Raw genomic sequence first — 12,715 nt, forward strand, 5'->3', positions numbered from 1 at the left:
AAATGTTGGTTTTAAGTCCTTTTAAAATATCATTGACTGGCCAATACAAGAGCATCAAAGTTCAAATTGTGTTGTTAACATGCACTTTCGTAAGGGTACATGATGCAGGCTGATCAAGTTTATGAAAAAATTCAATACAAATGGTATCCACGTCCAAAAAACGAATAAATAAAACAAAGAATACACAAAATCAATTTGCAAGTTCTACATACTTCAGATACATTGTACTTTAATTCTGGACAATGTCAAATATGTATGTACAGATTGTACACGTTACAACTTTTTGAATGTCATAACACTTTAACAGTCAAAAAGAATATAGAAATAGCTTCCCTCAATACGTATAACAAATCACGTGTACTATATTGTGTACATACATTGCTTTTTACGCTCACGAAGACTTTTCATGCAATGACCTCCTTTATCCTTACATTTCAATTTTATAACTTGGAAAGGTAATATTTTAACTTAAATAATCTATTAACATTTAGCACCAACAGTATTTTATAAATATAGCAGCATTTGAGTTGCAGAAACTTTATACTGGTATACACTTCTAGTGCCCGCTTCTATTCATCGTTATGTATTCTTCTCCCGTGCATTATTTTCGCGAACTACCCTTCACAGCCCAAATTATATAAACCTGCACGCTAAACAATGCATTATCTAAAACCTGCACGCTAAACAATAGATTCTAGATAATACGTGCACGCTCAAATACTAGAAATACTACTTTCACATAACCATATAGTAGAGTTAGGTGACGCTTTCGACACAGAGGTCACATAACTATATAATTGTCTGTTCGATATATATACCATCAAAAAAGTATGAATATACATTCTGTGGTGTTAAAATGGTATAGTTACAAACGGTGTTCTATAATAGGGTACAATTACCGAATAGGGTGCAACTCGTTAGACTTGAGTCCAGTCCTCGTTTACGGAGTTTAGGGTTAGGGTTTAGGGTTGGGGTAGGGCAGTCTTGTAATAAGACTAGTAGAGTTGCACCCTATTCGGCAATCGCTCGTGCAAAGGGCAGATCATTGTCATAAATTATGATTAATGACCTCAAATAAATCAAACACCAAATGAGAATAATCGAGCTTCTATTAATTAAAAAGGGCCAAAAACAGGTGGATCATAATTATACAAGATGACACCATTGCAAAATATTCAGCATTTTACAAATGAAATACATGTAGGCCTATATCTAAAATAACATAGCCGGGCACGGGAAACACACACTAGCGCATAATATCATGATCATGCTTTATAATACCATAGGCCTTCAAACACATGTGTTTGAAGGCCTATGATAATACTGAACAAATTGTTAAATCCCAATGTCGTGTGTTTTAATATAAGTAGATTTTAAAGTTCAAATTATAGAGCTATAAAGTCCAGTTGATATTCACCGTAGTACTAGTCGGACATCTAAATCGATCGTTTCCAACTGGTTCAGTGCTCTCTGTGTTCGAAACCACGATATTAAATGATCACAACATAAAGTCAATTGGTTACAAACCATGCGTGAATAAGTTACTAAAGTATGACGTATGGCGCAATCGATACCATTGATAGCTAACTTATACGGGATTGATTTTCTTTACCAGTTAAATGCTACGTAGCTGGTCAATGTCCTGACGGTGTTTTTAAAATGTAAGATATTTTCCTAATATTAAAACTAATATAATGAATGCAGCAATTAATATTGCCTATTGTTTTAATAGGCCTACACTCAAAGTGTATGACGGATAATGTACTCGTGCAAATACATTCGTCAAGATAATTGCACTTGCCATGGAGTTATTGCATTTAGCTCTTGAGCCTATCGGCTCTTGAGCTAAATGCAATAACTCCACGGCGCGTGCGATTATCTTGACGAATGCATTGCACTCAGTTCATTATCCTTATCATAATACACTCTAGAGTGTATTATGATAAGGATAATGAACTATGTGTAAAACAATCAATAAAATATGAGCCTTATAGTTTCAGGTAAACCAAGTCATGACCTTCAATTCAATACATCGGAAAAATTGAACAAAGATTTGTTTAAAACTGATTATCATTAAATAAAAATCCAGATCTAAACTTTCGTAAGTCTTCATCAATACACTGATGTATACAACAAAAACGAAGTCTTCAACTCCTCAAAACCTACCGGTTATGTGTGGGACTTCAGACCACCACACAACTCCTCTGTACATAAAACTAGACTTGACTGTATGACAAGCCCATAATGTCAAAACTCAGAATTTGCAGGTTTTGCTACTTCAACTTGGAACGATAAATGCATCTAAAAATCTAGATCTTTATTGCAGACCTTTGGCGATGAGAACACATGAAGAGTGTAGATACAAAGAGCGATATATATGCCATGTTTTTCAATATTCAATATAAATATTCAGTGTTATTGATAATCTTATTTTTACCTTACTGTACATTCTTTTTGAATGGATATCAGCTTTCAATACCATATTCACTGTGGGCATTACAAAAGTATCTCATTACATATAACACTTTTGAATATATTCTGAACAAAGTTCTCAAGACTCCAACATGTAATTGGAAATAAATTTATAACCATTTGTCAAAATGTTAATACATATTTCCACAGTATACATGTTATATACCATAGAGTAGTCACCATATGTGACACGATCTGGTCCATGTAGGCCAAATGCGGCATATTTGAAATCACAATAAAGGCAAAAATATTATTATCACAAAACTTCATAACTTGAAAACAAAGTGTGCTAGACCTTTGTTGTTTTCAGTATACATGGTATATGATAGCCTAATATTTGTATTTAGGTAATAAGTATACTAACTGAATTGTCAAAAATGCCTCATTTTGCCCTCATGGAGCAGATCATGTCACATATTAGAGTCATCAGTCATTTGTCAAAGAAAGTTCCAAGATTCTACCTGAAGCAGCTCGTTTCTTTACAGATCTCCCTCAAGTAGCAAAATTCCTACCTGGAATTCCATGGTGCTATTGGAAGCAGAGTCCTGCTTTGGATAATTTCAGTCTGTTTTTGATAATTAGCACCTAACTCAAGGCTTAGCTGTAATGTCTTTCAAGAACCACCGTACACATGTCCAGATTGGCTTGCATTGTAATGCTTGAAAGCTGTTACAGTGACCTCATAGACAGTTACCAGGATAGCGCTTGCTGGCGCAGCCTTTATCACTCTTGGAACGAGCCCTAGAAAAGAGCAGCAATAGAAAATGTGTTAATTTTAAGATAAAATTCATACTGGGATTTCTTGAATTCAAGGAAACATTAGAAAGACCTATTGTCTATTATGGCAGCTATTGCAGATAGGCCTTTCTTGCACCAAACCCTTGAATTATGATTGAGCCAATCAGCAACAAAGTTGTTGTCAAGGGGTTAAGCTATGTAAATAACATCTACAAAGATAGAAGTCTGGCAATTTGCTGCTGCATACATTGCAAGTCAACTTTCTCAATTGGTTTATTTTCCTGCAATTATCAAGCTGGACAACACTTCAAATTGATTGGTAGCAAGTTTCATTCACAGAACAAATGACTGACTTATACCGTGGGGGCATCAGGAAGTCCCGACTGGAGGGTGGGGTGTGGATTCCCCCTTGCCCACCACTGCTTATAAAAAACCTTACATACAACTTGATCAAGTATTATTCTATGCAGTAAGGAAGGTCACTTTAATGAAATCAGATATCTCTACTTTAATTAGCATATATATCTTATACTGGGAAAGTGTATGTTTTTGACAAATTGGGCTATTCCAATTGAAATCCATACAGCCCCTATAGACATGATCTTAATCTCCCACACAGGGAGTGAGAATTTCAAATAGTCACTTATTCGGATAAACCCATTTGAAATTTACACTCCCAGTGTGGAAGATTAATGTCATGTCCTCCATAGGGGATGTATGGATTTTAAATGGAATAGCCCAATTCTCTTGCATAGTGCACATTAGAATATGACCGTTGCTAGGTCAACTAGCTCACGGTTTCTTTAACTGATCGAAATGATCACAACACAAAGCCTATGGCATATCATAATTCGGAACAGGCCCAGGCTTGAACTAGTAACCTATAGTTACTAACATTGCACTACGTCAGCGAATAGCAATACAACCTACCTACAAAGAGGGCTCTAAATCCAGCATCACCATACAGCTGTCTCATCACTGCCCATGTGCTAGTGTGAATAACTTTTACAGCTAAGGAAAATGGAGAAATAAAGAACAAGGGTGACCATGTATTAAGGCCCTATTTATTTCAAACAAGTTTATTTACTGTATAAAAACACTTAATTTCGCTAGGGATTGAATATTGCTAATTTTGCTAGCAGCTTAATTACCTAAATTAAATACCTATGAATTTGAAAGTTTTACATTGAATTAATTGCTGGATTAGCAAAATGCAGTAATTCAAAAGGTTCTTGTTAACCATAAAAACAGAAACCTGTTCATCTAAATTTATATTAGTGTAATTAACACACATTTTTAGGCTTTACTTCTTTGCCAATAAAAAAAAGGGAAATTATCAGGGGCACCCTAAATCCGTTGCAACCTCAAAATACTCTATATTTGGCCCTCAAAGATCCCCTTTTCAAGCAAAATCATCATCTAAAGACCACCAATTCTCCCAGGAAGATTCCAAATTTTGAGCATTTGCCCCTCAAAGAACCATATTTTTCACACAATTTTCCCCCAAAAGACCCCCATGTTGAAAGTTGCAGCCATGCATGCATGTCACATTACTATTTCATTTTTAGTACCCCCTGTCCAATTAAGGGAATCTCACTTTTCTATTTTTGTGTAAAATAACCTCAACAAATTTATTTACCTTTCTGCAATGTAGGAGCACCAACACTAAGCTGCTTGTGAGTCTTGACAACATCAAATGGTGTAGTCACAATAGATGCAAACTGGAATAGACACAGCATGCTGTGACTTAGTTTCAAGTTAATCAAGTTCACTTTTTACACAGATAGCAAGATAATATATTAATGTTGCTAAAATATTATCTGGAATGACCCAAATGTGAACAGTCATACTGATTAACTGACACCAAACAAGAATTGCGTTATCTCAATTTATATTAATAGAGAGATTGCGATTTTCAAACGTAGCATCGAACGTACGTAGAATCTATTCAAAATCCCGTCACAGGAGAGTAGTTTTGAATAGATTCCACGTACGTTCGATACGTACGTTTGGAAATCGCAATCTCTCTATTAACAAGCACACTTGTACTATTTTAATACTTGTACTATTTTAATACTTGTATTGTTTACACTTTAGTTTCATTCAAAAGTAGTCTATTTCCTAGTTCAATAAATTAAAAAGTTTATAATATTGTTTGACAGCACAAATTTCAGTATCTTTGGAAGATCTTCAAGACTACATTTGCATCATGGTCAAGTTACACTAAAAGTTTCTCCAAAGCTGTTAATTAATACTTTGTGACAACACTTCCAGCAACAAATTTGAAATACAGTTATCTGCAAAAGAATTCTTCATTTTCAACTTACCACGCCAGAGATGGCTCCTGCACAGAATGTGATGGCTACTGTAGGCTGGTCTGTATTCAGTGAGTGAGTTAGCTGAGTCTTAAGCATCTCATAGTTGGTCCAGTAGATAACTGTAGAAATCAATAAAAGACAATGACAAAAACAAAAATTATTCTATCAGCTTCACACCATAGGTATTACGGTAATACCTATGGTGTGAAGCTGATAGAATAATTGAATAATAGGTAATATCTATTTATGACCCGCCCTATTAGGTAATATGACGCAGACCAGGAAATTAGGTAAAATGTCAAAAATACAAGATACGAATCAATTTAATAATTTAAAATTAATTAGTTTCCCCCTAAATGAGTATCCTGGAATTGCTCTCTCTACCAAGGTGTATATGAGTACTGGTTTGGGAAGGTAAACAGACTGATCGTTGTGTGTGACTGATGCACTAGTGGTGGATTCCCAACAACAACATCATTAAGTCTGTTCCCAAGTCTCTTCAAAAGAGAGATGGTCACTCTGACCTGTAGTCTAAAAATACAGGCATGAACCGTTACCATATTCATTCAGAATTAATTCAAATAACTTGGACTTACTTGCATATGGCACATCACGGAGAATTTGAGGCCCAAGACCCTTCCATAGTGAGAGCCAGCCTTCACATTTGATGGCATTTTCCAGCACTTTGCTCAGCTCCCTGTAGGTCATTGCTTTTGCCTGCATCCTGGTCCGGATTAACTCCATAGGACTCACTGCCGTTATAGAAAGACCTGGATGGAACAAAGAAAGATAAAATGTATTCTATTGGTCGCACATCTGGGCCTTTGCTCAATCTATTGACCTTACTTCCTGGACCTGGAGTGAAACTTTGCAATTTGTATTGGAGTCAAATAATTATTTGCATAGTCAAATTACAGTTTTTTGTTCATCTTTCCAATTTTACACAATGGATTATGTTTTCTCCGGCAGAAAATTAGAGTACATCAAACTGGAAAATATTGAACATGTTAGAATTTGTTTTAGAAAAGATTAGGCTTTCAAGTTATGTTGACTTTCCTATTCACCACAATAGCAATCTCTCATTCCAGTGTACAAATGGAGCTTGAGAAATTACCAAGTAATTATGACAACAATCTGACCGAAAAATGAGAAAATTTTACAAAAGCACGATCAGACAAGTAGTTTTGTGAAAATAAGTTGTAATTTAATAAGATGATGCTCCCACTGTATGAATTTTGCACCTTGGCTGGCACATGGATAAAATACACAGATAGCCTAGATAAATTTCCTGCGGCACCTGGAACTGGAAGTTTAATTGCCTTGGCAGTGTTAAACACTTGACGCAGGCTAACAATGCCAAGGCAATTTTGCTAAGTTGTGAATCATACATTACTTTTACAGCATATTCATCAACCAAATGCACACTACGTTTAGAATATTTTTCTGACATCAATACAATTGTCAGCAATTCTTTTCCAATCAACAGTTAGCTTCTGATTATAATATAATATGTGTACAACTATTTATTAAAGTATCACAGTCATGCACATACTCTAAAAATGAGATGCAATATCAGTTCGGGGGCACTGCTAATTCAAAGACGTCTCTGATATCAAAGACGGGTCAGTGATTTCGCATACGGGGGTCTGTGATATCACATACGTCGTGCTTTTTTTACAGTTTGGCACTAAATGCAGCACATCTGAAAGAAGGTGACTGTATCGGGATATGCTTTCCTATGTTTAGCAAATATCTGCCTGTGCAAACATCATATCTATCTGTGCAAATTCTGACAAATGGTCCCAGAAAACACTTAGATTGGCAAAATCGAGCCATATCCAACGTTTTGAAGTAACAAAAATCCGAAGTCATGGGGGGGGGGGAGTGAATATTTTGGCAAGGCAAAAAAAGAGGGAACAATGAATTTTTGGCCAGTCAACGAGAGGGGGGGGAGCGATTTTTGGCACGCATTGTTGCGGCAACTTTTCAAAAATATATTCAAAAATGACTTGAAAAATGGTAGGCCCCTACGGAAACGTTCAGGCCTAACCTCGTGGCCTGACTCTTGCACACGTGCATGGGACGAATTCGGAGAAATATGGACACTTGTATTTTATTGATAGGGGTAGGGTTATGTTATGATTAGGTGGCTCAAAATAGATCAACAAATTACGGTAAACCAGGCGCGTGCCCACTGCCCATGGAGTGGGGCTTTGGGGCTTTGGGGCCTGCAGCCCGGGTCTTTACAAAAATGAGGGAGACAGAGACAGAAAGAGAGAAGGGAGAGGGAGGGAGAGGAAGGGGAGTGACAGAGCAGTGGCATAGCCATCACAGGGGGTGCTGATTTTGAAAAAGTGGTTCTTTTTTTCCAGGGGGCGATTTTGTAAAAAGTGGACCTTCTTCACAAACTTTGGACCTTTTTTGACTAAAAAGCTAAAAACATATTTTTTGCTCGCTACGGTCGCAAATTAGGATTTTTTGAGGACTTTTGCCCCACCGCACGGCCCCACTCTGCGTACGGGCCTGGACATAGCCAGTGGGGCAGTATAGTGCCCCCTAAAAATTGAAGGGCGGAAAAGGGAGGGAAAAGGAAAAGGTCTACTTTTTCGGTCTGATTTCCCAAAAATTGAAAGAAATATCCCGACAACTGAAATCATATATAAAATAATTGCCAATACCGGGACGAAAATGTTACAAAAATCAGGACAAAATATTAGCAAAACTGGGTTGAAAATTTTGTTTTGCCACAGCCACCCAGGCTCATTTCAATATCCGGGATTTTAGGCAAACGAAAGGGGAAAAGTGGAAAGAAAACAAGGAAGAAAACAAGAAGAAACGAGGAAGAGTACGTTCTGAGTCATTGCGCATCATAATTATGTTCATGCTTGAAATTTGTGACACGGAAGTCGCATCCACTGGAAATCCATTCTAAAATAGGCCTACATATTATGCATGACATGGTTATATGGTCTATAGGCTATGCTTAATCATGATGGTCGGAAAAATAAGTTAATAATAGGGGCCTAATGCAAAATGATGCACAAATTGGCTTTTAGTTTGAGGATAATATCCCCCTCACAAGTCGGGTCCGTTGAAATCTGTTATGTCCAAAATAATACGAATAATAAGTGTAAACTTTTACACCAAATGACTTTATTGTGCCTTTCATAACTTTTTGAAAATAATTCTCCAACTTCTGAGGGAGCACATCCCCCTCAGGCACCCTTCTCCGTCAAAAAAAGAAAAGGCTAACTTGCATTTATCCATATAGGCCTAATTGAGCAGGTTCATACCCATGCAGAAGTCAGGTCCGCAGGAAATTTGTTAGGAATTATAGGCATATCTTTCATAGATATAATGACTATAGGCCTAGCACATCCCCCTCAAGCAAAACAGAAAAGCCTAAACTTAGGCTGAATTGGAGGAATTATTGAGCACGAGTGTTCATATAGGCCTAAAACTAAAATTCGCGGCTCAGTTGGAAATCTGTAAAAAAATATAGGCCTATGTTCCGAAAATAACCAATAAACAGTTTTGATGTGTCCGGAGAATTGCCAAGTCTGCAAAATGTCGTCGAGGGAGCAAAGTTATTCTGCAGCATTTAAGCTCAATTATGAAAAAGAGCAACATTTTTTTTAGAAAGAGTGTATCCCGAGCCCGCGATTTAATTCATAAATTGGATAGTAAAATTAGCAGGAGCTAGCAGGCACTTGGGCTAGCTACAACCCTGATCATGCTGATTAGGCCTACTCGCAAAAATATTCCCGTTGCGCCAGTTCACGTTCACAATATCGTTTGCGGCTGGGTTTTGAGACTAGGGAGTATGTGATTTATGAGACGTCTTTGAATTATGATACTGTCAGGTGACTCGGCACTGAAGAGTCTTTGATATCAGAGACGTCTTTGAATTAGCAGTGCCCCCGAACTGATATACTGAATGTCAAAAATTCATTCTTGAATTGGACAGAAGTTGCTAGTTCATACAATTTACAAATTTGCATATATCCCAATGTTGCTTCTAAATCAGTCCAGATCTGTAAAAAAGAAACAATTTCATAAACATTTTAATTTTATTTAAAATAAAACTCATTCCTTTACCTCTTGCAGTACCACTTGCAGCAGATGTAGCCAAGGTATTTTGATATGTATGATCCCTACTTGATGGGTTGCACCCAAGGAGCAATCTCATTTCTTCATAGGCGGTGAAATAAATCACATTAGATGGAATCCTCATTAACCTACAAAAGGAAATTGGTGAAATAGGTTAGTTATGAATGGATGAATAACATTACATTTAAACTTTTTTGTCCATGATTTCAACTTTTCAACTTAAATGTAGCAACGAAGGGCCTACAAGTAAGTTGTCTGATGCTTTTGAGTTTTGGGACTTTGAATCTGGAATGGATCATGACACCCCCTATGGAAGACATGACCTTAATCTCCCACACCACAAAGAGAGTATGAATTTTAAAGGGGGCTACCTGAAAGGGTGAGTGCATTTAAAATCCACACCCAGTCATGCCTTTAATCTAATTCACACAGGTCATCACAGAATGATCAGTAAATATCCATGTGAGAGTATTCTGAATTTCCACTTGGCCATCAACATGGGTAAGTAAGATTGCAACATTTCAGTAGAAAATTAACTTAAACTTTGTACTGATGTCTTTGAAAAGGTGCCACACTAACTATTCTGAGATAACCTGTATTTCAAGAGATGTGATGTAAATAGCATTATGTAGTACTTACAGTGTTGGAGGTAGACCACTCCAAAGTCTTGGAATTCCTTCATTTCGAGCTATCTTGATAAACCCATCCTGTTCATAATATAAGTAAATTAGATATAAGTGAAAAAATGAATCAAAGAAAGAACAGGAAAAAACAATGAAGAAAAATTACATTAGACAGCAAGCCAAGTTATGTGTTAACACAACAAAACCTCAGGGCATTGCATTTGCTCTCTGCAGAAGTGGGGGGGGTGCTGGAGGGGCTGGCAAGTTCCCTTGGTCCCCAATAATTTAAGATAAAGTTCATTTTTTTATTGTAAAATTCATAATTTTAGGTATAATTCATAATTTCATTCATTCATTCATTCATTCATTCATTCATTCATTCATTCATTCATATAATTGCTATGAACTGAGGAAAAACGATTGTTGTCATAATAGATGAGCAAAGCAAGACTGAATGATGCTCCCATTTTCATGTTTTAAAGAAAGTATAAACTTGAAGGCTAACAGAAGGAGTCCAATGGTGACTGATGAAAGAGATTCTGTTCATAATAAGGAAGATTGACATACCAGTGTACCAGAAAATTTGGTTGGGAGTTGTTTGGAGGTGTGATACCCTCTGTACAGTTGTACCAGTCTTGGTTGTGAGACATACGATATTAAGCTGTGGCTAGCATTTACAGCACTTGAAATTGAACGCCCTGCAAAAATGGATCATAGGAATAGTCATCACTCCTCAACTACTCATGATCATACATAAAATTAAAAATGGCAGAAATCATCATATTCCAGATGTGTCACGTTTGCAGTGAAATGTGTATTACCATCTTTGTTAGTAGTTGCCTGATATTCATGGTTCATGAAGCACACTCATTTATTGTACCCATAAACTTACTACATTTATACACTTACCAGCTAGCCTGAGTTGCTGCTGAGCTTGCATTCTTACTTTCACAACGTCCAAGGGGGTCACTGCAAGATAAACAATAATTGATTGAAAAAGGTTTCATAATTCATAAGTTCATAATTCTTTGTAGCACTTGACATTGTGCTAGTACATGTATGAGTATGCATGACAATGAATCCTCTGAAACATTTTAAACTTATTTTTCAATGTTTATTGAACAACAAATAACAAAGTCAATCAACAACAAATCACACACACCCCTACTTGTAAATACCTCTAAACGAGAACCTCATTTGATCTGCATAATGATTTAATACTATCTAACCGAGGAGAGGACTCACACACCCGTTCGACACACCCCGGCCTCACCGGGGGCCTCACACACACACCCCCACCCCCCCTGCACACCAGACACTTTACACTTACTATACTATCCAACATTGTCCAACCGTGGCCCGTCATACTATAGGTGGACCCGTTTTATATGCATTTTTACGATATTTGCGATGTCTTGGTATATCCAGCAGATCGAGGATGTCCATAGTCGGAGGTGTGTTCTAGTTTGTCATGTGTGTATCCATATATGTAGGTCCTTGTTTGGAGGTATTTACAAACGCACACCCACACACACACCCACAAAAACAGCAAGAAATTTAATACAAAGAATGTAGTTTCTCAGACAACTCTCAACTGATATATTCAGCTAGTAAATCAGTCTCAATAAAAAACTGTCGCTCATGACTGTACACCTAATGGAAGAAATGGACCTATCATATGGACCAGAAATTTAAACGTCAATCTCCATTTCTTCTGCTTCTTCTTTGTTACTCCTCAACGCTACAATTGTATACCAGATTTACGAAAATGCCATGAGTTTGTTTTTCTTCTTTTTTTTAAACATGTTTTAAGCAATGAACTGGTCCCGACAGTTCATTGCTTAAAAAAGAGAATTGTTTACACATAATATTTCACAAAAAGAACATTTATAACATTAAACTAAACTTACTGAATACAGACATTGCGACTGTTCCAGCTCCGGACGCAACAACTCTCTGCATCGATGAAATAGGAATGTGTTCTGGCGTTTTCTTTTCCCCAACATTTTGAGGCTTACAACTCACTCGTTCCTTACTTTGTTGACGATATCGACTTCTACGATCATGATTCTGATCGTAGACTTGTTTTGAGGCTTGCTGAAATTGCTGCACCTCAACAGCGTCGTTTTCTTGAATTTCGCAAAATCTTGGTCTGCACATATTTGCAGTATTGCAGAAAAATGCGAGACAACAAGCTATGGAAAAACACGTCTAACTTGCTATTAAGTTTCACATTATTATCTGACAAAAGTCAAAAGGTCAGCCCAGCAGCGTAGCTGCGTTATTGAATTGTTGTTTTGATCATTCGGAAATTATGCCCTGGATTCAGGTCAGGGTCGAATTAATTTAGTTCCTTGGTTCACAATTCACATAGCTCCGTTCACTTAGTACTGAAAATCGTCCACTGAGAAATATCGTGTATCAGCCATGATGTAAACAAAACCATGTGACTCA

At 36.9% G+C, this 12,715-nt stretch overlaps 1 protein-coding gene across 1 annotated transcript; it reads right to left on the reverse strand.

The window, feature by feature from the left end:
- Nucleotides 1–1,962: 1,962 nt before the first annotated feature.
- LOC140161053 (mitochondrial glutathione transporter SLC25A40-like) lies at nt 1,963–12,496 on the reverse strand. Its single transcript, XM_072184439.1, has 10 exons — nt 12,172–12,496; nt 11,171–11,230; nt 10,829–10,959; nt 10,278–10,345; nt 9,627–9,766; nt 6,125–6,298; nt 5,538–5,647; nt 4,850–4,931; nt 4,141–4,221; nt 1,963–3,213 (listed from the first exon to the last, which is right to left on the reverse strand). The coding sequence occupies exons 1-10, from the start codon at nt 12,419–12,421 to the stop codon at nt 3,086–3,088; spliced, it is 1,224 nt and encodes a 407-aa protein (XP_072040540.1). The 5' UTR covers nt 12,422–12,496; the 3' UTR covers nt 1,963–3,085.
- Nucleotides 12,497–12,715: the final 219 nt, after the last annotated feature.

The sequence above is a fragment of the Amphiura filiformis genome, chromosome 1 (assembly GCF_039555335.1).
Source record: "Amphiura filiformis chromosome 1, Afil_fr2py, whole genome shotgun sequence".
NCBI classification, from domain to species: Eukaryota; Metazoa; Echinodermata; class Ophiuroidea; order Amphilepidida; family Amphiuridae; genus Amphiura; species Amphiura filiformis.